Here is a 23,110-nt window from a genome sequence, read left to right as displayed (position 1 = left end):
CCTCTCATGTTTATGTCATTATAGCACCAGATAGAAGATCAGAAGAGATCCATTCTGACTTACATCCTGTATTATACTCCAGAGCTGCACTCACTATTCTGCTGGTGGAGTTAAGGTGGACTGTTAATTATGTGTTGCCTTTGGAGGCAGAACAAGGTTTTGAGGAGATAGGACTTAGGGATAAATGTGTAATTTATGGATGAAATTTATTGAATGGTGACCAGTCTTAATTAAATAAAAGTTTAATCCTTGAAAAATTAGATGTTTTACATCTTCCTAATAGACTTTGTATTTGAATTCCTCAGCATTTCAAAAACCTCTGCTTGCTGTCAATTAATGGCAACCAGTAAATATAGACGTCTATTAGAAAGCTGCAGACTGTCTCATTATACAGTGATTACGCTCGGCGACTGGACGACTTGGGGTTCACTGTGTGCGCAATGCAGACTCGCTGCTTAAATATATTATTGATGTGGGGGGGGGGGGGTGTTGAGGGTCTTTCTGTGATCTTAAGACCACCTTTTACCACTTCCTCCCGCCATCAGAGGACAAGGGCCGGGCACAGAGCCAGGTGATTCCTATGTACAAACACTTTACATATATGTCATGGATGAAGTCAGGAGCAGTTAACCCTGCGCGGCCCCTTCATCCATCCTGACGTTATCCACAGCACATACATAGATAAGAATATATATATATATACAGAGGGCGAATATTACCCCAAATATAAAATAACCAGCACTGCTGTATACAAGACACAATACAAAAGGTGAAAATGTACAACAACCAGGGGACACGCCCGCCAGTCCCCCACCCCTGCCCAATATTTGGCTTTAAGTTCTTTATCGAATGGCGGAGGACGCGGAGTGGTCGCCACAGAGTTGTGGGAGGGGCTCCGGTGGACGCACTGTCCTATAATGACCTGGAATCCAGGTCCGGCCGCCGTATGACCCCTCAGGGCTGAATATGGTGATGTCATTCCGGAGATAGATGTGAGGTGACCCGATTCCAGAAGTCAGACGAGATGGGGGATGTTCGGCCTCCTCAAAGTTCGTGAAGATCCCGCCATTAAATTCCCTATTATTGCTTCACGGCAAAAATGCGGAAAGATTTACCTTCTTTGCGGTTCTTAATGCTGGAATACAAAGCAAACAGTCAGAACGCTCTGTTCATCCTGAGCCCCCTTGTTCATGAATAGAACTCTAGAATTACAGTGAATACTGACACTGGTATGGCAACAAATTTCTATGCCATGCAGGTTCCCTGTGAAGCTGGGTGACACCCTAGGCTACTTTCACATTAGCGTTTTTTGCGGATCCGTTAGGGCTCTGCAAAAACTCTTCCGTTACCATAATACAACCGCACGCATCCGTCATGACCGGATCCGGTTGTATTATGTCTTCTATAGCCATGACGGATCCGTATTGAACACCATTGAGGACGGATTCATGTTCTATTGTGTCAGAGAAAACGGATCCATCTCCATTGACTTCCATTGTGTGTTAGGACGGATCCGTCTTGCTCCGCACCACATCGCGGATAGAAAAACGCTGCTTGCAGCGCGATTCTGTCCGCGATGGGAGCGCAACCAAACGGAACTGAATGCATTTTGGTGCCCTCCGTTTCGTTCAGTTCAGTTTTGTCTCCATTGACGATGAATGGGGACAAAACTGAAGCGTTTTCTTCCGCTTTTGAGCCCCTATGACGGATCTGAATAGCGGAATTGAAAACGCAGATGTGTAAGTAGCCTTATCATCCACATATGACTGAGCAATATATGGAGGAGACCACCTTGGAAAGCGGTGATGGGGGCACAGACCGCAAGGTGGATTCTACTGGGGGTGGGACAAATACGCATATAAGACTGGACTGGCCCTTTAAGCCCTCAGCCCCACAATGCCATTACCTCTCTGAGTGGATCCCGTTTTTATTGGAGCCCAAATAATGATTTTTCCTGTCCACGGGCATCACATCCACGTATCCCCCGGACTCATCTTTAATGACACCGGCGTGAACGGCCGTCCGACAAATGCTGGACGTCTAGAAGAGAAGAGAATGTCATTACCCAAGAGACTGACAACTAAAACGTGAGTTAGAAGTTGTCACAGCCCCGCCCCCTGTCACTGACTTCACTGTGTATAGAAGTCAGTAGCACGGTCTGATCTAGAACCCGGCGGGATGTTTACGCCGGATCGGCTTTGTGCTGTGTTCTGGCAGAGGCTTCATCTCCTTACAAGGGCAGAGTCGGCTGCAGCTGTATCAGGGGCCACACTGCGGCCGCTCTAAATCTGGCTCCTTGTGCTGGGAAGAAAATCTCAGCCATTCTTCTACAAGTTTCACAGGGGAAGTGTCCGCCCTGTGCAGCGTCATGGAACAGTCCAGCCAAAATATCCGACCCCATGCCTGATGCCATTAGAACAGAACCCACGACTGGTCAGGTGCACGGCGCCTCGGCTGGAAACCAGCTGGAAAGCTTAGGCTTCAAGTGCTCTTCCCAGCCACTGGGGCCCAAAAAGGAGCTGATCTCAAGGGTCTGGGACGTCAGGTGGATCTGTACACAGCTGAGGGTTTGCTACAATGTATCTGTCTGGACAATCCTCAGACTCCTGACAGATTGTTACAATGTATCTGTCTGGACAATCCTCAGACTCCTGACAGATTGTTGCAATGTATCTGTCTAGACAATCCTCAGACTCCTGACAGATTGTTACAATGTATCTGTCTGGACAATCCTCAGACTCCTGACAGATTGTTACAATGTATCTGTCTAGACAATCCTCAGACTCCTGACAGATTGTTACAATGTATCTGTCTGGACAATCCTCCGACTCCTGACAGATTGTTACAATGTATCTGTCTGGACAATCCTCCGACTCCTGACAGATTGTTACAATGTATCTGTCTAGACAATCCTCCTCCTCCTGACAGATTGTTACAATGTATCTGTCTGGACAATCCTCAGACTCCTGACAGATTTTTACAATGTATCTGTCTAGACAATTCTCCGCCTCCTGACAGATTGTTACAATGTATCTGTCTAGACAATCCTCAGACTCCTGACAGATTGTTACAATGTATCTGTCTGGACAATCCTATGCCTCCTGACAGATTGTTACAATGTATCTGTCTAGACAATCCTCCGCCTCCTGACAGATTGTTACAATGTATCTGTCTAGACAATCCTCCGACTCCTGACAGATTGTTACAATGTATCTGTCTAGACAATCCTCCGACTCCTGACAGATTGTTACAATGTATCTGTCTGGACAATCCTCAGACTCCTGACAGATTGTTACAATGTATCTGTCTAGACAATCCTCCGACTCCTGACAGATTGTTACAATGTATCTGTCTGGACAATCCTCCGACTCCTGACAGATTGTTACAATGTATCTGTCTAGCCAATCCTCCGCCTCCTGACAGATTGTTACAATGTATCTGTCTAGACAATCCTCAGACTCCTGACAGATTGTTGCAATGTATCTGTCTAGACAATCCTCCGACTCCTGACAGATTGTTACAATGTATCTGTCTGGACAATCCTCCGACTCCTGACAGATTGTTACAATGTATCTGTCTGGACAATCCTCCGACTCCTGACAGATTGTTACAATGTATCTGTCTGGACAATCCTCCGACTCCTGACAGATTGTTACAATGTATCTGTCTGGACAATCCTCAGACTCCTGACAGATTGTTACAATGTATCTGTCTAGACAATCCTCAGACTCCTGACAGATTGTTACAATGTATCTGTCTAGACAATCCTCCGCCTCCTGACAGATTGTTACAATGTATCTGTCTGGACAATCCTCCGACTCCTGACAGATTGTTACAATGTATCGGTCTGGACAATCCTCGGACTCCTGACAGATTGTTACAATGTATCTGTCTAGACAATCCTGTTTCCTAACATTCGCTTCATCATAAGAAACCAAATCACGAGACACACATGTGCTGTTCATATGACCAGCAGGATTCGCACTGCGGAGGCCGCCATCTTGAGGAGTCATAACAGCGCGGCCCCCCTACCAATAATTCATGGACACTATGAATCCCCATGGATATCACTGATCCATTCCTCTTATACTCCAGTCACATCCAGAGCTGCATTCACTCCGCCACTGGTCTGTTATTATAATCCAGGACAGAGCGTTCTGCGGTCGCTGTCTGTCGGGGGCTGCGGGGACGGCTTATGTACTGATGTCAGTGATGGGGAATGGGCTGTGAATGATCTGGATATGTCAGGAATGTCGCAGTACAAGGCTGGCATCATCCGTCTGCCTGACCCCCACATTAGCCCCGTGTGTACTCTGCGCCGGACCCGTGACTACTTACATCTGCATAAATATTCGAGCCGATGACGGGCGCCCAGTGCGAGGGCTCATCCTTACAGTGGCTGGGGCAGGAGAACCTGCGCAGGGAGAGGAAATGGTTAATACCGAGGATCAGGTGAAATCCTCCCCTGTACCCCCTCTGCTTGCCCACAGGTCCCCATCCCCCGCAACACCCCTCCTTACCTGGGACAGTGCTTCGCCGGCTTCTCGTACGGACAGATCTCCGCCACCGTGGAGTAACAATCAATTGTCTGCACTGAGGGGGGATGAGAGGGAGAGTTGTTATGTACACCCCGATATATACCTCTAATGTACACCCCGATATATACCTCTAATGTACACCCCGATATACACCCTCTAATGTACACCCCGATATATACCTCTAATGTACACCCCGATATACACCCTCTAATGTACACCCCGATATATACCTCTAATGTACACCCCGATATACACCCTCTAATGTACACCCCGATATATACCTCTAATGTACACCCCGATATACACCCTCTAATGTACACCCCGATATATACCTCTAATGTACACCCCGATATACACCCTCTAATGTACACCCCGATATATACCCTCTAATGTACACCCCGATATATACCTCTAATGTACACCCCGATATATACCTCTAATGTACACCCCGATATATACCTCTAATGTACACCCCGATATATACCTCTAATGTACACCCCGATATATACCTCTAATGTACACCCCGATATATACCTCTAATGTACACCCCGATATATACCTCTAATGTACACCCCGATATATACCCTCTAATGTACACCCCGATATACACCCTCTAATGTACACCCCGATATATACCCTCTAATGTACACCCCGATATACACCCTCTAATGTACACCCCGATATATACCTCTAATGTACACCCCAATATATACCTCTAATGTACACCCCGATATACACCCTCTAATGTACACCCCGATATACACCCTCTAATGTACACCCCGATATACACCCTCTAATGTACACCCCAAAATATACCCTCTAATGTACACCCCGATATACACCCTCTAATGTACACCCCAATATATACCTCTAATGTACACCCCGATATACACCCTCTAATGTACACCCCGATATACACCCTCTAATGTACACCCCGATATACACCCTCTAATGTACACCCCGATATATACCTCTAATGTACACCCCGATATACACCCTCTAATGTACACCCCGATATATACCCTCTAATGTACACCCCGATATACACCCTCTAATGTACACCCCGATATATACCTCTAATGTACACCCCAATATATACCCTCTAATGTACACCCCGATATATACCTCTAATGTACACCCCGATATATACCTCTAATGTACACCCCGATATACACCCTCTAATGTACACCCCGATATACACCTCTAATGTACACCCCGATATACACCCTCTAATGTACACCCCGATATACACCCTCTAATGTACACCCCGATATATACCTCTAATGTACACCCCGATATACACCCTCTAATGTACACCCCGATATATACCTCTAATGTACACCCCGATATATACCCTCTAATGTACACCCCGATATATACCTCTAATGTACACCCCGATATATACCTCTAATGTACACCCCGATATATACCTCTAATGTACACCCCGATATACACCCTCTAATGTACACCCCGATATACACCCTCTAATGTACACCCCGATATACACCCTCTAATGTACACCCCGATATATACCTCTAATGTACACCCCGATATACACCCTCTAATGTACACCCCGATATATACCTCTAATGTACACCCCGATATATACCCTCTAATGTACACCCCGATATATACCCTCTAATGTACACCCCGATATATACCTCTAATGTACACCCCGATATACACCATCTAATGTACACCCCAATATACACCCTCTAATGTACACCCCGATATATACCTCTAATGTACACCCCGATATATACCTCTAATGTACACCCCGATATGCACCCTCTAATGTACACCCCAATATACACCCTCTAATTCACACCCCTAATGGACATACCCCATATACTCCCCGTGTCTCCTCCATATAAACCCCAATACATAGGTCATATATAGTGGTGTACTTCTACATATACCCCATTTACCCTGTGTACAGACCCCCAGGTATCCCCCCAGGCGGCTCTCCGTCCTCACCTGTCACTTTTGACACCATGAATGAATTTCCAGGTTTGAATTTACTGTAGGAAAAAAAAAAACAATCGTCAGCTCTGGGAATTCTGGGAATCTATGGACAGATAGAAAATGTCGCAACTTACCTCAGTGACTCCACACCGTTCCTGGTGGACTTGACAAAGAACTGCAGCCGCCCCTTCCGGGTGATGTCCACCAGACCGCCACTGTTGTCAATGACCCCATAATGTATGGCCGCTCTGCACAGGCTGGACATCTAGAGGGCGCAACAGCGGGAAATGTGAGCGGGGAAGGGGCACAGGACGGAGGGGGCATAGGAAAGAGGTAAGTAGGGGGTATGAAGAGCAGTGGTACAAAGAATAGAAGGGGGAGGGGTGTAGGATGGCGGTATGGTCACCCATCAGGCCCCTAAACCCGGACCCATTAGAACATTATCTCCAGGAGACACTTACGCTCTCATAGAACAGGGTCCCAAAGACCTTCACCTTCTTGTTTGCACAGCCGGCCGGACAGAAATACCTGGAACCGAAGAAAAGGCAATGAACCAAGCGCAGATTATTACAGATTACTGAGGTATTATCGTAAATTCTAATAGATTAGTAGATTATAATGGATTAGTACAGATTATTCATATTTAGTACATGTCTGGAGACCCCCTTTAAGTGATGATGATCTGTAGGGGTCTGATGCCTCCACGTGCAGAAATATTGTCCTAACGAGTGAAGTGGAACGAGGACATAGTGTTTATTTTGCCACTTTAGCTCCGCCCCCATGAACAGCCGGTGGATTATACCGCCAGCGCCATATGTGCCCTGTGACTCAGCGCTGGCGATGACTGAACCTCTTCTTCCCTCCATAGATTGTTATGTCACCGTGGTTACCCCAAATTCACATCCCCAGCAAAGACCTATTAATCTGCCTGAAGAATGTGGGGGTGAAGTATGGGCAGTGACCGGGGAGGGGGCACCGCCGCCGGGCACAAAATATATTTTATTCTGTGGATTTCAGTGAGCGAATAATATCTGCAGTATAAACCTGACTGTCCAGCCTGGAATGTCAGCAAAATATTCATAAGAAGCTATGAGAGCGGCACGAGGTACAGAAACCTCATGCCTCAGCAAAAGATCCCTGTGCCCAGATATCTGCACCGCTCCAGAGGGAAGCAAAAGATCCCTGTGCCCAGATATCTGCACCGCTCCAGAGGGAAGCAAAAGATCCCTGTGCCCAGATATCTGCACCGCTCCAGAGGGAAGCAAAAGATCCCTGTGCCCAGATATCTGCACCGCTCCAGAGGGAAGCAAAAGATCCCTGTGCCCAGATATCTGCACCGCTCCAGAGGGAAGCAACAGATCCCTGTGCCCAGATATCTGCACCGCTCCAGAGGGAAGCAAAAGATCCCTGTGCCCAGATATCTGCACCGCTCCAGAGGGAAGCAAAAGATCCCTGTGCCCAGATATCTGCACCGCTCCAGAGGGAAGCAACAGATCCCTGTGCCCAGATATCTGCACCGCTCCAGGGGGAAGCAAAAGATCCCTGTGCCTAGATATCTGCACCGCTCCAGAGGGAAGCAAAAGATCCCTGTGCCCAGATATCTGCACCGCTCCAGAGAGAAGCAAAAGATCCCTGTGCCCAGATATCTGCACCGCTCCAGAGGGAAGCAAAAGATCCCTGTGCTCAGATATCTGCACCGCTCCAGAGAGAAGCAAAAGATCCCCGTGGCCAGATATCTGCACCGCTCCAGAGGGAAGCAAAAGATCCCTGTGCCCAGATATCTGCACCGCTCCAGAGGGAAGCAAAAGATCCCTGTGCCCAGATATCTGCACCGCTCCAGAGGGAAGCAACAGATCCCTGTGCCCAGATATCTGCACCGCTCCAGGGGGAAACAAAAGATCCTTGTGCCCAGATATCTGCACCGCTCCAGAGGGAAGCAAAAGATCCCTGTGCCCAGATATCTGCACCGCTCCAGAGGGAAGCAAAAGATCCCTGTGCCCAGATATCTGCACCGCTCCAGAGGGAAGCAAAAGATCCCTGTGCCCAGATATCTGCACCGCTCCAGAGGGAAGCAACAGATCCCTGTGCCCAGATATCTGCACCGCTCCAGAGGGAAGCAAAAGATCCCTGTGCCCAGATATCTGCACCGCTCCAGAGAGAAGCAAAAGATCCCTGTGCCCAGATATCTGCACCGCTCCAGAGGAAAGCAACAGATCCCTGTGCCCAGACATCTGCACCGCTCCAGGGGGAAGCAACAGATCCCTGTGCCCAGATATCTGCACCGCTCCAGGGGGAAGCAAAAGATCCCTGTGCCCAGATATCTGCACCGCTCGTGAGAGAAGCAAAAGATCCCTGTGCCCAGATATCTGCACCGCTCCAGAGGAAAGCAACAGATCCCTGTGCCCAGATATCTGCACCGCTCCAGAGGGAAGCAAAAGATCCCTGTGCCCAGATATCTGCACCGCTCCAGAGGGAAGCAAAAGATCCCTGTGCCCAGATATCTGCACCGCTCCAGAGGGAAGCAAAAGATCCCTGTGCCCAGATATCTGCACCGCTCCAGAGGGAAGCGAAAGATCCCTGTGCCCAGATATCTGGACCGCTCCAGAGGGAAGCAAAAGATCCCTGTGCCCAGATATCTGCACCGCTCCAGGGGGAAGCAACAGATCCCTGTGCCCAGATATCTGCACCGCTCCAGAGAGAAGCAAAAGATCCCCGTGCCCAGATATCTGCACCGCTCCAGAGAGAAGCAAAAGATCCCTGTGCCCAGATATCTGCACCGCTCCAGAGGGAAGCAAAAGATCCCTGTGCCCAGATATCTGCACCGCTCCAGAGGGAAGCAAAAGATCCCTGTGCCCAGATATCTGCACCGCTCCAGAGGGAAGCAACAGATCCCTGTGCCCAGATATCTGCACCGCTCCAGAGGGAAGCAAAAGATCCCTGTGCCCAGATATCTGCACCGCTCCAGAGAGAAGCAAAAGATCCCTGTGCCCAGATATCTGCACCGCTCCAGAGGGAACCAGCAGCAGATTTGGGTCTTGTTTTCTCTCTCAGCTCATGCTGAGGGGGCGGGCTCTTCCTGCTGTGATGTCAGAGCTGGGCTGCAGGCTCCTCCTCCCCTCTCAAAGCATGCACAGAGAGAGAAGCTGCAGCTCCATCCCCCTCCTCCCCTTCTAATATTTCCGATTTTACAGATATTCGCTGTCTGAGGCGGTATATGAAAATCTACAGGGAAACTGAGGGCAGGAAGAGAGGCGGAAGAGTGCAGGAAGAAGTTAGGAAGAGTGAGGCAAGAGGGCAGGAGGAAGACAGACAAAAAGGACACGATGAGTATAACAAGAAGGCAGGAACATGGCAGAAATAAAGTGGGAACAGGGCAGGAAGAGATCAGGAAGAGGATGGGAAGAGATCAGGAAGAGGATGGGAAGAGGGCTACCGGATAGAGTGCATGCCAGGAGATTACAGAGAGCTTGTACCTGTTGCAGGTGGATGCTTTACACTTATCCCTCATCCTTGTCTCACATTTGATGACTTGGGCTGGAAAAGAAAAATTCTATATCAAGAGAATGTATTCTCAGTGATGTCACCGCTGATCTCTAGTGAATGGATAGGCGGCATTCTCAGTGATGTCACCGCTGATCTCTACTGATGGATAGGCGGCATTCTCAGTGATGTCACTGCTGATCTCTAGTGAATGGATAGGCGGCATTCTCAGTGATGTCACCGCTGATCTCTACTGAATGGATAGGCGGCATTCTCAGTGATGTCACCGCTGATCTCTAGTGAATGGATAGGCGGCATTCTCAGTGATGTCACCGCTGATCTCTAGTGAATGGATAGGCTGCATTCTCAGTGATGTCACCGCTGATCTCTAGTGAATGGATAGGCTGCATTCTCAGTGATGTCACCGCTGATCTCTAGTGAATGGATAGGCGGCATTCTCAGTGATGTCACCGCTGATCTCTAGTGAATGGATAGGCGGCATTCTCAGTGATGTCACCGCTGATCTCTAGTGAATGGATAGGCGGCATTCTCAGTGATGTCACCGCTGATCTCTAGTGAATGGATAGGCTGCATTCTCAGTGATGTCACCGCTGATCTCTAGTGAATGGATAGGCTGCATTCTCAGTGATGTCACCGCTGATCTCTAGTGATAGATAGGCGGCATTCTCAGTGATGTCACCGCTGATCTCTAGTGAACGGATAGGCGGCATTCTCACTGCTGTCACCGCTGCTCTCTAGTGAATGGATAGGCTGCATTCTCAGTGATGTCACCGCTGATCTCTAGTGAATTGATAGGCGGCATTCTCAGTGATGTCACCGCTGATCTCTAGTGAATGGATAGGCTGCATTCTCAGTGATGTCACCGCTGATCTCTAGTGAATGGATAGGCTGCATTCTCAGTGATGTCACCGCTGATCTCTAGTGAATGGATAGGCTGCATTCTCAGTGATGTCACCGCTGATCTCTAGTGAATTGATAGGCGGCATTCTCAGTAATGTCACCGCTGATCTCTAGTGATGGATAGGTGCCATTCTCAGTGATGTCAACGCTCTTACTCATTAGGTTCTCCGGCTGCGTTGTTTTTGGCACAACTTTTGGCTTGTTGATCTTTTCATGCACCCAGATCACCGTCTCTTCAGGGACACGAGGAGATTCGATCTCATTGGTCTCATAAGTCTCTGCCGCTCCAGCGCGCTTGTCACCTGCAGGACAAGAACAGGACATTAAACCATCGGCGGAAGGTTCCCTGGTACACAAGACGAGCAGCAACCTCCATGAACCTCTGAATCGGGGATGCCTGGCCCAGGACAGGACGTGGCAAATCACGAGCAGCACCAGGAATAACCACAGGAGGTGCAGAGAGAGAAGGTTCTGGAAAATCTGCTTCTCATTTACTCTGTGTCAACAAAAACCGCAACGGAAGGTAATGTCCTATACAGAGAGCCATTGATGATAGTGGATATAAAGGGCCAGCAGCACATGGCATAAAAACTGCATAAAACACCATAAGAAATGGTCTGGAGCCCAGCATCGGAGGTATACAGCACTAGGTCCTATAGGATACAATGAGTCATCCGCATTACAGCACTGCAAAGTAAGGACATGAATGAACTGAGCGAGATCCGACACAGCCAAAGTTCAGAAACTGCTCCTATAAATCTCACTGTGCCTTTAAGGCAGCACATAAACCACCAGGCGGATTTTGGCACAGCACCGGGCGGATGAAGACTTAATGGAAATTACATAAGAGACCAAAATGTGTAAAAGGCACGAAATCCACGAACTGCAGGCAGATTCCAGTGATTTATTGTGAAAATAATGAAGCAGAGTTCCCCCTCATCATGGGAACCTCAATATTTGGTTGTGGATCATCAGTCAGTACCAAACTGAGCATTCAAGATCATCGGAGTAGTATGGTGGGGAAACGTACACCTGATGATGCCTGCTGCCAGTCAGGAACATGAGGACAGAGAGAAGGATGGAGGAAAGGACAGAGTGAAGGATGGAGAGGAGGACTGAGAGAAGGACAGAACGAGGAGAGAAAATCGGGGAGAAGAACAGAGAGATGAGGCAAGATCGGTGAGAGGGACGGGAGAGATGAGAGAATATCTGGGAGAAGGACGGAGAGATGAGTGAAGATCGGGAAGAAGGACGGAGAGATGAGAGAATATCGATGAGAAGGACGGAGAGATGAGAGAATATCGGTGAGAAGGATGGAGAGATGAGTGAAGATCGGGAAGAAGGACGAAGAGATGAGAGAATATCGGTGAGAAGGACGGAGAGATGAGAAAAGATCGGGGAGAAGGACGGAGAGATGAGAGAATATCTGGGAGAAGGACGGAGAGATGAGAGAATATCGGGGAGAAGGACGGAGAGATGAGGGAAGATCTGGGAGAAGAATGGAGAGATGAGAAAAGATCGGGGAGAAGGACAGAGAGATGAGAGAAGATCGGAGAAAAGGAAAGAATGATGAGAGAAGATCGCATTGAAGGACGGAGAGATAAGAGAAGATCGGGGAGAAGGACAGAATGAGGAGGGAAGATTGGGGAGAGGGACGGAGAGATGAGAGAAGATCGGGGAGGAGGACAGAATGAGAAGAGAAGGATGGAGAAATAAGACTAGATCGTGGATAAGGATGGAGCCGGGAAAGAAGGTCAGAGAGAAGGACGGAAAGATGAGAGAAGATCGGGGAGAAGGGTGGAGAGATGACAGGAGATAGTGGATAAGGATGGAGCCAGGAAAGAAGGTCAGGGAGAAGGACGGAAAGATGAGAGAAGACCGGGGAGAAGGGTGGAGAGATGACAGGAGATAGTGGATAAGGATGGAGCCGGGAAAGAAGGTCAGAGAGAAGGACGGAAAGATGAGAGAAGATCGGGGAGAAGGGTGGAGAGATGACAGGAGATAGTGGATAAGGATGGAGCCAGGAAAGAAGGTCAGGGAGAAGTATGGAAAGATAAGAGAAGACTGGGAAGAAGGATGGAGTCAAGAGAGAAGATCAGGGAGGACAGAGGAGATTGGGGAGAAGGATGGAACGAGGGGAGAAAGACGGAATGAGGAGTGAAGATCGGAGATCAGAGAAGATTGGGGAGAAGGACGGCGCGAGAAGAGAAAATCAGGGAGAAAGACGGCGCGGGGAGACATAATCGGAGAGAAGGACGGAACAAAGAGAGAAGATCAGGAAGAAGGACAGAACAAGGAGAGAAGAACGGGGAGAAGAACGGAGCCAGAAGAGAAGAACGGGGAGACTGATGGAGCAAAGAGAATAGATCAGGGAGAAGGAATGAGAGATGAGACAAGATCGTGGATAAGGACGGAGCCAGGAAAGAAGGTCAGGGAGAAAAACAGAAAGATAAGAGAAGATCGGGATAAGGACGGAGAGATGAGATAAGATCAGGGAGAAGGACTGAGAAAAGATAAGATCAGGCAGAAAGATGGCGCAAAGAATGGGGAGAAGGATGAAAAGGAAGATGGAATGAGAATAGAAGGATGGATAAAAAATATAATAAGTGAAAGACTGAATGAGAAGGGAAGGACAGAGAGATGGACAAGGTGAGAAGACAAGGGTATAGCGAAGGATGGAGAGAATAATGGAGAGAAGGACTAAGCAGAGAATGGGTAGAAGGACAGACACATAAACAATTATAAGGACAAAGATAAGAACCAAGAGGAGGATGGAGCAAAGGACAGAGTGAAGATAGAAGGATGGACAAAAAAGGAGTGAAGGGCCGAGTGAGAAGATAAGGATAGAGAGATAGACAGAATGAGAAGAGGAGGACAGAGAGTGAGGAGAGAAGATCAGGAAGAAGGATGGAGTGATTAACAGGGAGAAGGACGAAGAGGAGGATGGAGTGAAGGATGGAATGAGGATAGAAGGATGGACATAAAACAAGAGTAAAGGATGAAGCGAGAAGGATTGAGTGAAGAATAGATAGATGGAGAGAAGGACAAAGGCGATCACTAAGAGGATGGTGGAGCGAAGGATGGAGTGAGAGTAGAAGGATGGGCAAAAAAGAGAAGGATGAAGCGAGAAGAGAAGGATAGAGAGAAGGATGGAGCGAAGGATTGAGAGATGGATGGTAAGCAGGACAGAGCAAAGGATGGAGGGGGGATGGGACAAGGAGGGATGAGAAGAAGGACAGAGAGAAGTAAGAGGCAAAAGATGCAGAACGGAGCAAGAAGAGAAAGATGAAGAGATGGAAGAAAGAAAAGGATGGAGAGGAAGATGGTGTGAAGGATGGAGAAAATAGAGAAGGACGGAGAGATGGATGGAGTGGAGGACAGAAAGAAAAAAACAAGGGAAAAGACAGAGAGAAGGATGGAGAAGGACACAGTAGATGGAGTGGAGGCCACCAAGAAAAAAGAAGCAAAGGCGGAAGATAGAAAAGGACGGTGGGAAGGACAAAAGGAAGCACTGAGGGATGGATGAAGAGGATGAAGGAGCAAAAGATGGAGAGAGGGACAAAGGGAAGGACAGAGCGCAGAATTGAGTGAAAGACGGAGAGGAGGAGGACAGAGCAGCTTGCCTGTCATTATTAGTGAATATAATGCTATATGTACAGTAAATACTGACAGTCACGCAGGTAGAGCACATAACACAGATCTCCATGTTGTTCCGGATCTGTGGAAAGCGTAGAACCCCTGGGTAGATTTGAGAATCTGATTTCAGTTTGGAGGACGTTATCTCCATTGTACATGTCTCTAGGACACTTCACAGGCCTTTACCTTTGTAGCAGAGGTTATTTTTGCAGTTGCCTCCATAGCTGGGTGGGCACTCGGAGCATGGCCGGCCATTCTTATAAGGGGCTTCACCAATCCAGTTCCCCCTAAAAAAGGAGCAAAAAATATAATCAGTGCGGCTGGTCCAGCAGTCCTCTGTGCTGCTGTGAGCTCCTGAACGGCTGTGCACTGTGACCGGGAGGAATATTCAGATTAGAATTAGAACTCTCCCCCAGGAAGATGCAGAGGATTATCTGGTGGCGCCGCTTATCACACTGTCACAGCCACTGCTCTGCACATAGCTAACATGTGTCTCTATGGCAGGATGATTCACAGACGCTGGGTAAATGGTTTTGCAGCTGCATGAATGGCCTGCTTGTGCCTCTGTGGGGGGAAGGGGGTGTAGACGGCAGGGCTCTTACTTTGGGGAATAGTTGCAGACGAGGTAGACGGCGTTCTCCCAGATCTCTCCCCACACGTTCATCCTCTTGCAGATGTTCACCGCGCAGCCCACTTTAGTGGTTGTGGCCCAGACAATCTGAAAAAGACGACATGAATGGCAGCAGGTTGTGATGGGCGGGGGACGGACAGCCGCGGTCATGGGGGCGGTCAGATAATGGGGCGGCCGCAGGTAGAATCTGATTCAGTGTTGATTCAGCTATATCAATCAGGAACATCCTGAACTGTGGGAGTTAGAAAGAGGGGTCTGATAACTCCCAACATCCCCACATATACAGACACCACTCCCCACATCTCTCTCCCCAACCCAAGCATGGACCCTGGGATTGACTCCTAGTTCCAGCATCCACTGCCCACAGCACCTTGCCTTTTCCCCTAATAGACCAAGCATGAACCAGATGATGGACTACCACTCCTAGCATACACCTACCTGGGTGTAATGGGTGCACATGGGTCCGGCACACCGCTCTGGACAGTAGGGGTTACACTCATGGGGATACGGATATGTGTAGTCTTTCACCTCGTCGTACCAGGACTGGACGTGAAATGCTGGCGATCGATACCTAGAGTAGAACAAAGGGTTAACGACATAGCGGAGACATCACAGACAATGGCCGGCCACCGCCACGTTCTCACCTGCCCCAGTGCACCGCCAGGTTCTGTCCGATGGACATGATCAGGTTGCTAGGTCCATGCTCCCACATGCACTGCTGCGCCCAGGCTTCTGATGACCTCTCCAGCTCATCGTCCCACGTCTGCAGGAAGAAAACACATCCTAAAGCCCGTGCGGTTTTTCCATTTGCTGTTGATTTGCTTGCTGTCAGTGAATGTGTAGTGCCCTGGAGCAAGGGTAGTTTGGAGTCTGGACATTTGCCCCTACTGTTATGTCATCCACCCCCTACTTTTTGGCACTTTGAAGGGTTAACTTGCACTGTGATTTATGCCATTGTGTATATATATATGTTTACTGTAACATATCCTGTTTATTTGCCGTTATTGCACTGAATTGTAGAAGGTGTTAATGCGAAGACTTTAGGACTTTCCATCCTGTGCACTGAGAAGCGAGTAATATTCCACTGCTGCTATAAGGGACTATGAGTTTTTGAGGGAAAACACAGACACTGTGAACTTTTGACTGTCTGGTTTAGTTCTGTTAGACGGTTGTTTGTGTCTGGAAACTGCTTAGGTTGAGGCCCAATACAAGCCAATGGAAGCCTTAAACTGCAACATTGTTTCTGTTAGGCTGTGCTTCTCCAGCTTCACCCCTCCCACTAGAAGGACCAGTTGGAAAATGTATATAAGGAGAGCCCCTAGTGTTCTGCAGATAGGGACCAGTCCTTAATAGGAAAGACTCTACCAGACTACTGAGTGACCAGAAGAAGACGCTGAGACTGGGATACCCTGTCACAGACCCTGGGCCTCCAGCTTTTGCCCAGGGAATCAGTCTTCTGAGAGAGAGAGGGACAGCTAGCTCAGACCTTTCTTCAGCACGGAACCTTCTTCTACCAGGCAGGAGACTGGAGAAGCCAGCCCTATGCCTCGTCTCAGGGAGGAGACTGGAGAAGCCAGCCCTATGCCTCGTCTCAGGGAGGAGACTGGAGAAGCCAGCCCTATGCCTCGTCTCAGGGAGGAGACTGGAGAAGTCAGCCCTATGCCTCGTCTCAGGGAGGAGACTGGAGAAGCCAGCCCTATGCCTCGTCTCAGGGAGGAGACTGGAGAAGCCAGCCCTATGCCTCGTCTCAGGGAGGAGACTGGAGAAGCCAGCCCTATGCTTCGTCTCAGGGAGGAGACTGCAGAAGCCAGCCCTGTGCCTCTTCTCAGGGAGGAGACTGCAGAAGCCAGCCCTGTGCCTCGTCTCAGGGAGGAGACTGGAGAAGCCAGCCCTATGCCTCGTCTCAGGGAGGAGACTGGAGAAGCCGTCCCTGTGCCTCGTCTCAGGGAGGAGACTGGAGAAGCCAGCCCTATGCCTCGTCTCAGGGAGGAGACTGGAGAAGCCAGCCCTATGCCTCGTCTCAGGGAGGAGACTGCAGAAGCCAGCCCTGTGCCTCTTCTCAGGGAGGAGACTGGAGAAGCCAGCCCTATACCTCGCCTTGCACCTAAATTCCTCCAGTAAAGAAGGCCGTGGTTACTGCAGACCCTGACCCTCTGGACTTATTTTTCATTGGGGTGCACCACGCCTTACCATCCCTTCTGCAAAGCAGCAACACGTGGTGACACATCGACGATGTCTGTGAGACCCCTCGTAGCGTTGGGGCCACCCCAAACACGGACACTGCAAATGGAACGCTCAGGCCAAAAACCTGCCCTGACCTAGTTCTAATGGGACACACGGAGTGCTGTCTGCATCTTTTGCATCCCCATTGAAGTGAATGGGTCTGCATCTAAGCCGGAAAAAGTGCGACTCGGATGCGGACCAACACAACAGTCGTGTGCATGAGGCCTTACCCATTATGGTTTCCAGACACATTTCACCTGCACTCTAAGGCCCCTTTCACACGGGCGAGTTTTCCGTGCGGGTGCAATGCGTGAGGTGAACGCATTGCACCCGCACTGAATCCCGACCCATTCATTTCTATGGGGCTGTGCACATGGGCGGTGATTTTCACGCTTTACTTGTGCGTTGCGTGAAAATCGCAGCATGCTCTATTTTGTGCGTTTTTCACGCAACGCAGGCCCCATAGAAGGGAATGGGACTGCGTGAAAATCACAAGCATCCGCAAGCAAGTGCGGATTCGGTGCGATTTTCACGCACGGTTGCTAGGAGACGATTGGGATGGGGACCCGATCATTATTATTTTCCCTTCTAACATGGTTATAAGGGAAAATAATAGCATTCTGAATACAGAATACATAGTAAAATAGCGCTGGAGGGGTTAAAAATAATAATAATTTAACTCACCTTAATCCACTTGATCGCGCAGCCGACATCTCTTCTGTCTTCATCTTTGCTGTGTACAGGAAAAGGACCTTTGATGACGTCACTGCGATCATCACATGGTCCGTCACATGATCCGTCACCATGGTAAAAGATCATGTGATGGACCATGTGATGTACCATGTGATGATCGCAGTGACGTCATCAAAGGTCCTATTCCTCAAAGAAGAAGACAGAAGAGATGTTGGCTGCGCAAACAAGTGGATTAAGGTGAGTTAAATTTTATTTTATTTTTTTTAACCCCTCCAGCGCTATTGTACTATGCATTATGTATTCAGAATGCTATTATTTTCCCTTATAACCATGTTATAAGGAAAAATATGCAATCTACAAAACACCTAACCCAAACCCGAAATTCTGTGAAGAAGTTCGGGTCTGGGTACCACATTTAGTTTTTTATCACGCACGTGCAAAACGCATTGCACCCGCGCGATAAAAACTGAACAACGGAACGCAATCGCAGTCAAAACTGACTGCAATTGGGTACCTACTCGCGCGGGTTTGCCGCAATGCACCAGGACGCATCCGGACCTAATCCGGACACGCTCGTGTGAAAGAGGGCTAAGTCCATTAGAGAGTCGTCTGTGTCCTTATAGAACAGAAACAGACATCCACATGACCGGCCGCCTCATTACACCATCCCTGGAGAGAATTCTCCCCGATTATTACACTGCAGACAACGAACGGTTAACACATTAAAACCTAGAGAACCTCCGATAGATGTAAATCAGCAACATCCTGAAGTGACAATGCCGCCTATCCATTCACTAGAGATCAGCGGTGACATCACTGAGAATGCCGCCTATCCATCACTAGAGATCAGCGGTGACATCACTGAGAATGCAGCCTATCCATCACTAGAGATCAGCGGTGACATCACTGAGAATGCCGCCTATCCATCACCAGAGATCAGCGGTGACATCACTGAGAATGCAGCCTATCCATTCACTAGAGATCAGCGGTGACATCACTGAGAATGCCGCCTATCCATCACTAGAGATCAGCGGTGACATCACTGAGAATGCAGCCTATCCATCACTAGAGATCAGCGGTGACATCACTGAGAATGCCGCCTATCCATCACCAGAGATCAGCGGTGACATCACTGAGAATGCAGCCTATCCATTCACTAGAGATCAGCGGTGACATCACTGAAATTGCCGCCCATCCATTCACTAGAGATCAGCGGTGACATCACTGAGAATGCCGCCCATCCATTCACTAGAGATCAGCGGTGACATCACTGAGAATGCAGCCTATCCATCCCCAGAGATCAGCGGTGACATCACTGAGAATGCAGCCTATCCATTCACTAGAGATCAGCGGTGACATCACTGAAATTGCCGCCCATCCATTCACTAGAGATCAGCGGTGACATCACTGAGAATACAGCCTATCCATTCACTAGAGATCAGCGGTGACATCACTGAGAATGCCGCCTATCCATCACTAGATATCAGCGGTGACATCACTGAGAATACAGCCTATCCATTCACTAGAGATCAGCGGTGACATCACTGAGAATGCCGCCTATCCATTCACTAGAGATCAGCGGTGACATCACTGAGAATGCAGCCTATCCATCACTAGAGATCAGCGGTGACATCACTGAGAATGCCGCCTATCCATTCACTAGAGATCAGCGGTGACATCACTGAGAATGCTGCCTATCCATTCACTAGAGATCAGCGGTGACATCACTGAGAATGCCGCCTATCCATCACTAGAGATCAGCGGTGACATCAATGAGAATGCTGCCTATCACTAGAGATCAGCGGTGACATCACTGACAATGACGCCTATCCATTCACTAGAGATCAGCGGTGACATCAATGAGAATGCAGCCTATCCATTCACTAGAGATCAGCGGTGACATCACTGAGAATGCCGCCTATCCATTCACTAGAGATCAGCGGTGACATCACTGAGAATGCAGCCTATCCATTCACTAGAGATCAGCGGTGACATCACTGAGAATGCCGCCTATCCATTCACTAGAGATCAGCGGTGACATCACTGAGAATGCCGCCTATCCATCACTAGAGATCAGCGGTGACATCACTGAGAATGCAGTCTATCTATTCACTAGAGATCAGCGGTGACATCACTGAGAATGCAGCCTATCCATCACTAGAGATCAGCGGTGACATCATTGAGAATGCAGCCTATCCATTCACTAGAGATCAGCGGTGACATCACTGAGAATGCCGCCTATCCGTCACTAGAGATCAGCGGTGACATCACTGAGAATGCTGCCTATCCATTCACTAGAGATCAGCGGTGACATCACTGAGAATGCAGCCTATCCATCACTAGAGATCAGCGGTGACATCACTGAGAATGCCGCCTATCCATTCACTAGAGATCAGCGGTGACATCACTGAGAATGCCGCCTATCCATTCACTAGAGATCAGCGGTGACATCACTGAGAATACCGCCTATCCATTCACTAGAGATCAGCGGTGACATCACTGAGAATGCAGCCTATCCATCACTAGAGATCAGCGGTGACATCACTGAGAATGCCGCCTATCCATTCACTAGAGATCAGCGGTGACATCACTGAGAATGCAGCCTATCCATTCACTAGAGATCAGCGGTGACATCACTGAGAATGCCGCCTATCCATTCACTAGAGATCAGCGGTGACATCACTGAGAATGCTGCCTATCCATCACTAGAGATCAGCGGTGACATCACTGAGAATGCCGCCTATGCTATCACTAGAGATCAGCGGTGACATCACTGAGAATGCCGCCTATCCATCACTAGAGATCAGCGGTGACATCACTGAGAATGCCGCCTATCCATCACTAGAGATCAGCGGTGACATCACTGAGAATGCCGCCTGTCCGTCACTAGAGATCAGCGGTGACATCACTGAGAATGCCGCCTATCCATCACTAGAGATCAGCGGTGACATCACTGAGAATACAGCCTATCCATCACTAGAGATCAGCGGTGACATCACTGAGAATGCAGCCTATCCATCACTAGAGATCAGCGGTGCCATCACTGAGAATGCCGCCTGTCCATCACTAGAGATCAGCGGTGACATCACTGAGAATGCCGCCTATCCATTCACTAGAGATCAGCGGTGACATCACTGAGAATGCCGCCTATCCGTCACTAGAGATCAGCGGTGACATCACTGAGAATGCCGCCTATCCATCACTAGAGATCAGGGGTGACATCACTGAGAATGCCGCCTATCCATCACTAGAGATCAGCTGTGACATCACTGAGAATGCTGCCTATCCATCACTAGAGATCAGCTGTGACATCACTGAGAATACCGCCTATCCATCACTAGAGATCAGCGGTGACATCACTGAGAATGCCGCCTATCCATTCACTAGAGATCATCGGTGACATCACTGAGAATGCTGCCTATCCATCACTAGAGATCAGCGGTGACATCACTGAGAATGCCGCCTATCCATTCACTAGAGATCAGCGGTGACATCACTGAGAATACCACCTATCAATTCCCTAGAGATCAGCGGTGACATCACTGAGAATGCTGCCTATCCATCACTAGAGATCAGCGGTGACATCACTGAGAATGCCGCCTATCCATCACTAGAGATCAGCGGTGACATCACTGAGAATGCCGCCTATCCATTCACTAGAGATCAGCGGTGACATCACTGAGAATGCCGCCTATCCATTCACTAGAGATCAGCGGTGACATCACTGAGAATGCCGCCTATCCATCACTAGAGATCAGCGGTGACATCACTGAGAATGCCGCCTGTCCATCACTAGAGATCAGCGGTGACATCACTGAGATGCACATATTACCAGTAAGTCCTTATGTACCCATCACCCATATGGCGGAATATCTGTATTGGGGGAGGAGGGGGTTGCGGTCACACAGGTCTCTTTAGAAGACCAGAAGGTAAGTACACAGCAATGATGCCTCCTCTTCCCGTCAGAGGAGGGTCGCCGTTGGATGACTCGGCCTCGTTTTCCATACAGTCCCTCCAGTATTTACAGATTTTTTGGCCGCGCTCCACGCTCCAGCCTGGAAAAACTATAGGATAACAGAGACTGGGAGGATGGGGCAGATTTCATGGCGGTAGCCTGCACCCTCTGTCCACTGCCGCCAGCTGCAGTCACCCCCTCCCTCCTCTCGGGGAACACGCAGGAGGATTTCTTCAGCTCACTGTCATTAGGAAACTTCCATGAAGGGACAAGTCCTGACATGAGATTGTTGTGGCTCCAGCAGAGACCCCCTCCCCCGATGGCTCTTCCATTCACTGCACTGACAGACCCCAGATGAGAGGCTGCCCGCAGAGCTTACACTCAGTCTAACACATGACACATGGAGGGGCGTGAGGCGATGGAGAGGCGTAGCCCAGACTACGAGTGCAGCACAGAGATGGCGGGGTGATGAGGAGAGGGTCAGGCGGAGATAGACTAGATCACCCTGCAGCCAATCAGATCACAAGAATATTCAGACTAGATCACTCTGCAGCCAATCAGATCCGGAGAATATAAATTCAGACTAGATCACTCTGCAGCCAATCAGATCCGGAGAATATAAATTCAGACTAGATCACCCTGCAGCCAATCAGATTGAGAATAGTGATGAGCGACATAGACAATATTCGCAAAAAATTTGCGAATTCTAGAATCCGTGATCTCCAGTCATTATTTTCATGATTGCGCAAATTGGCACTAATGATGCGCATATTTTTTGAGTAGATATTACTGATTGGTGCCCTAAGTATTGTTGTGACATCACAGCGCTGTGTCTGTAGCCGTATGTACGGACAGCAGAGAAACAGTAATCCCTATCACACTACCTAACACCCTGCACTGGAACCTACAGCTCCACTATATCAGGATATAACCTACACTGACTGTCTATATCAGGATAGAACCTACACTGACTGTCTATATCAGGATATAACCTACACTGACTGTCTATATCAGGATATAACCTGCACTGACTATCTATATCAGGATATAACCTACACTGACTGTCTA

General features: G+C 48.8%; 1 protein-coding gene across 2 annotated transcripts in view; it reads right to left on the bottom strand.

Moving 5' to 3' along the window:
* Nucleotides 1–624: 624 nt before the first annotated feature.
* The window catches only part of CRISPLD2 (cysteine rich secretory protein LCCL domain containing 2), a 37,207-nt gene continuing 14,721 nt past the window's right edge, over nt 625–23,110 (bottom strand). For both annotated transcript variants that reach the window (XM_040409531.1, XM_040409530.1), the window contains exons 3-15: nt 15,816–15,934; nt 15,610–15,742; nt 15,143–15,258; nt 14,727–14,827; nt 11,060–11,206; nt 9,977–10,037; nt 6,965–7,031; nt 6,638–6,768; nt 6,516–6,559; nt 4,521–4,593; nt 4,339–4,414; nt 1,907–2,040; nt 625–1,135 (exon numbers count right to left, since the gene is read on the bottom strand). In XM_040409531.1, the coding sequence (XP_040265465.1) occupies nt 1,081–1,135; nt 1,907–2,040; nt 4,339–4,414; nt 4,521–4,593; nt 6,516–6,559; nt 6,638–6,768; nt 6,965–7,031; nt 9,977–10,037; nt 11,060–11,206; nt 14,727–14,827; nt 15,143–15,258; nt 15,610–15,742; nt 15,816–15,934 (1,257 nt within the window). In that variant the 3' untranslated portion in view covers nt 625–1,080. The remainder of the gene's footprint in view (nt 1,136–1,906; nt 2,041–4,338; nt 4,415–4,520; nt 4,594–6,515; nt 6,560–6,637; nt 6,769–6,964; nt 7,032–9,976; nt 10,038–11,059; nt 11,207–14,726; nt 14,828–15,142; nt 15,259–15,609; nt 15,743–15,815; nt 15,935–23,110) is intronic.

Source organism: Bufo bufo, chromosome 10, assembly GCF_905171765.1.
Source record: "Bufo bufo chromosome 10, aBufBuf1.1, whole genome shotgun sequence".
Classification (NCBI taxonomy): Eukaryota; Metazoa; Chordata; class Amphibia; order Anura; family Bufonidae; genus Bufo; species Bufo bufo.
Note: the sequence above shows the minus strand (reverse complement) of the source record. Positions and strands in the feature narration are given on the sequence as shown.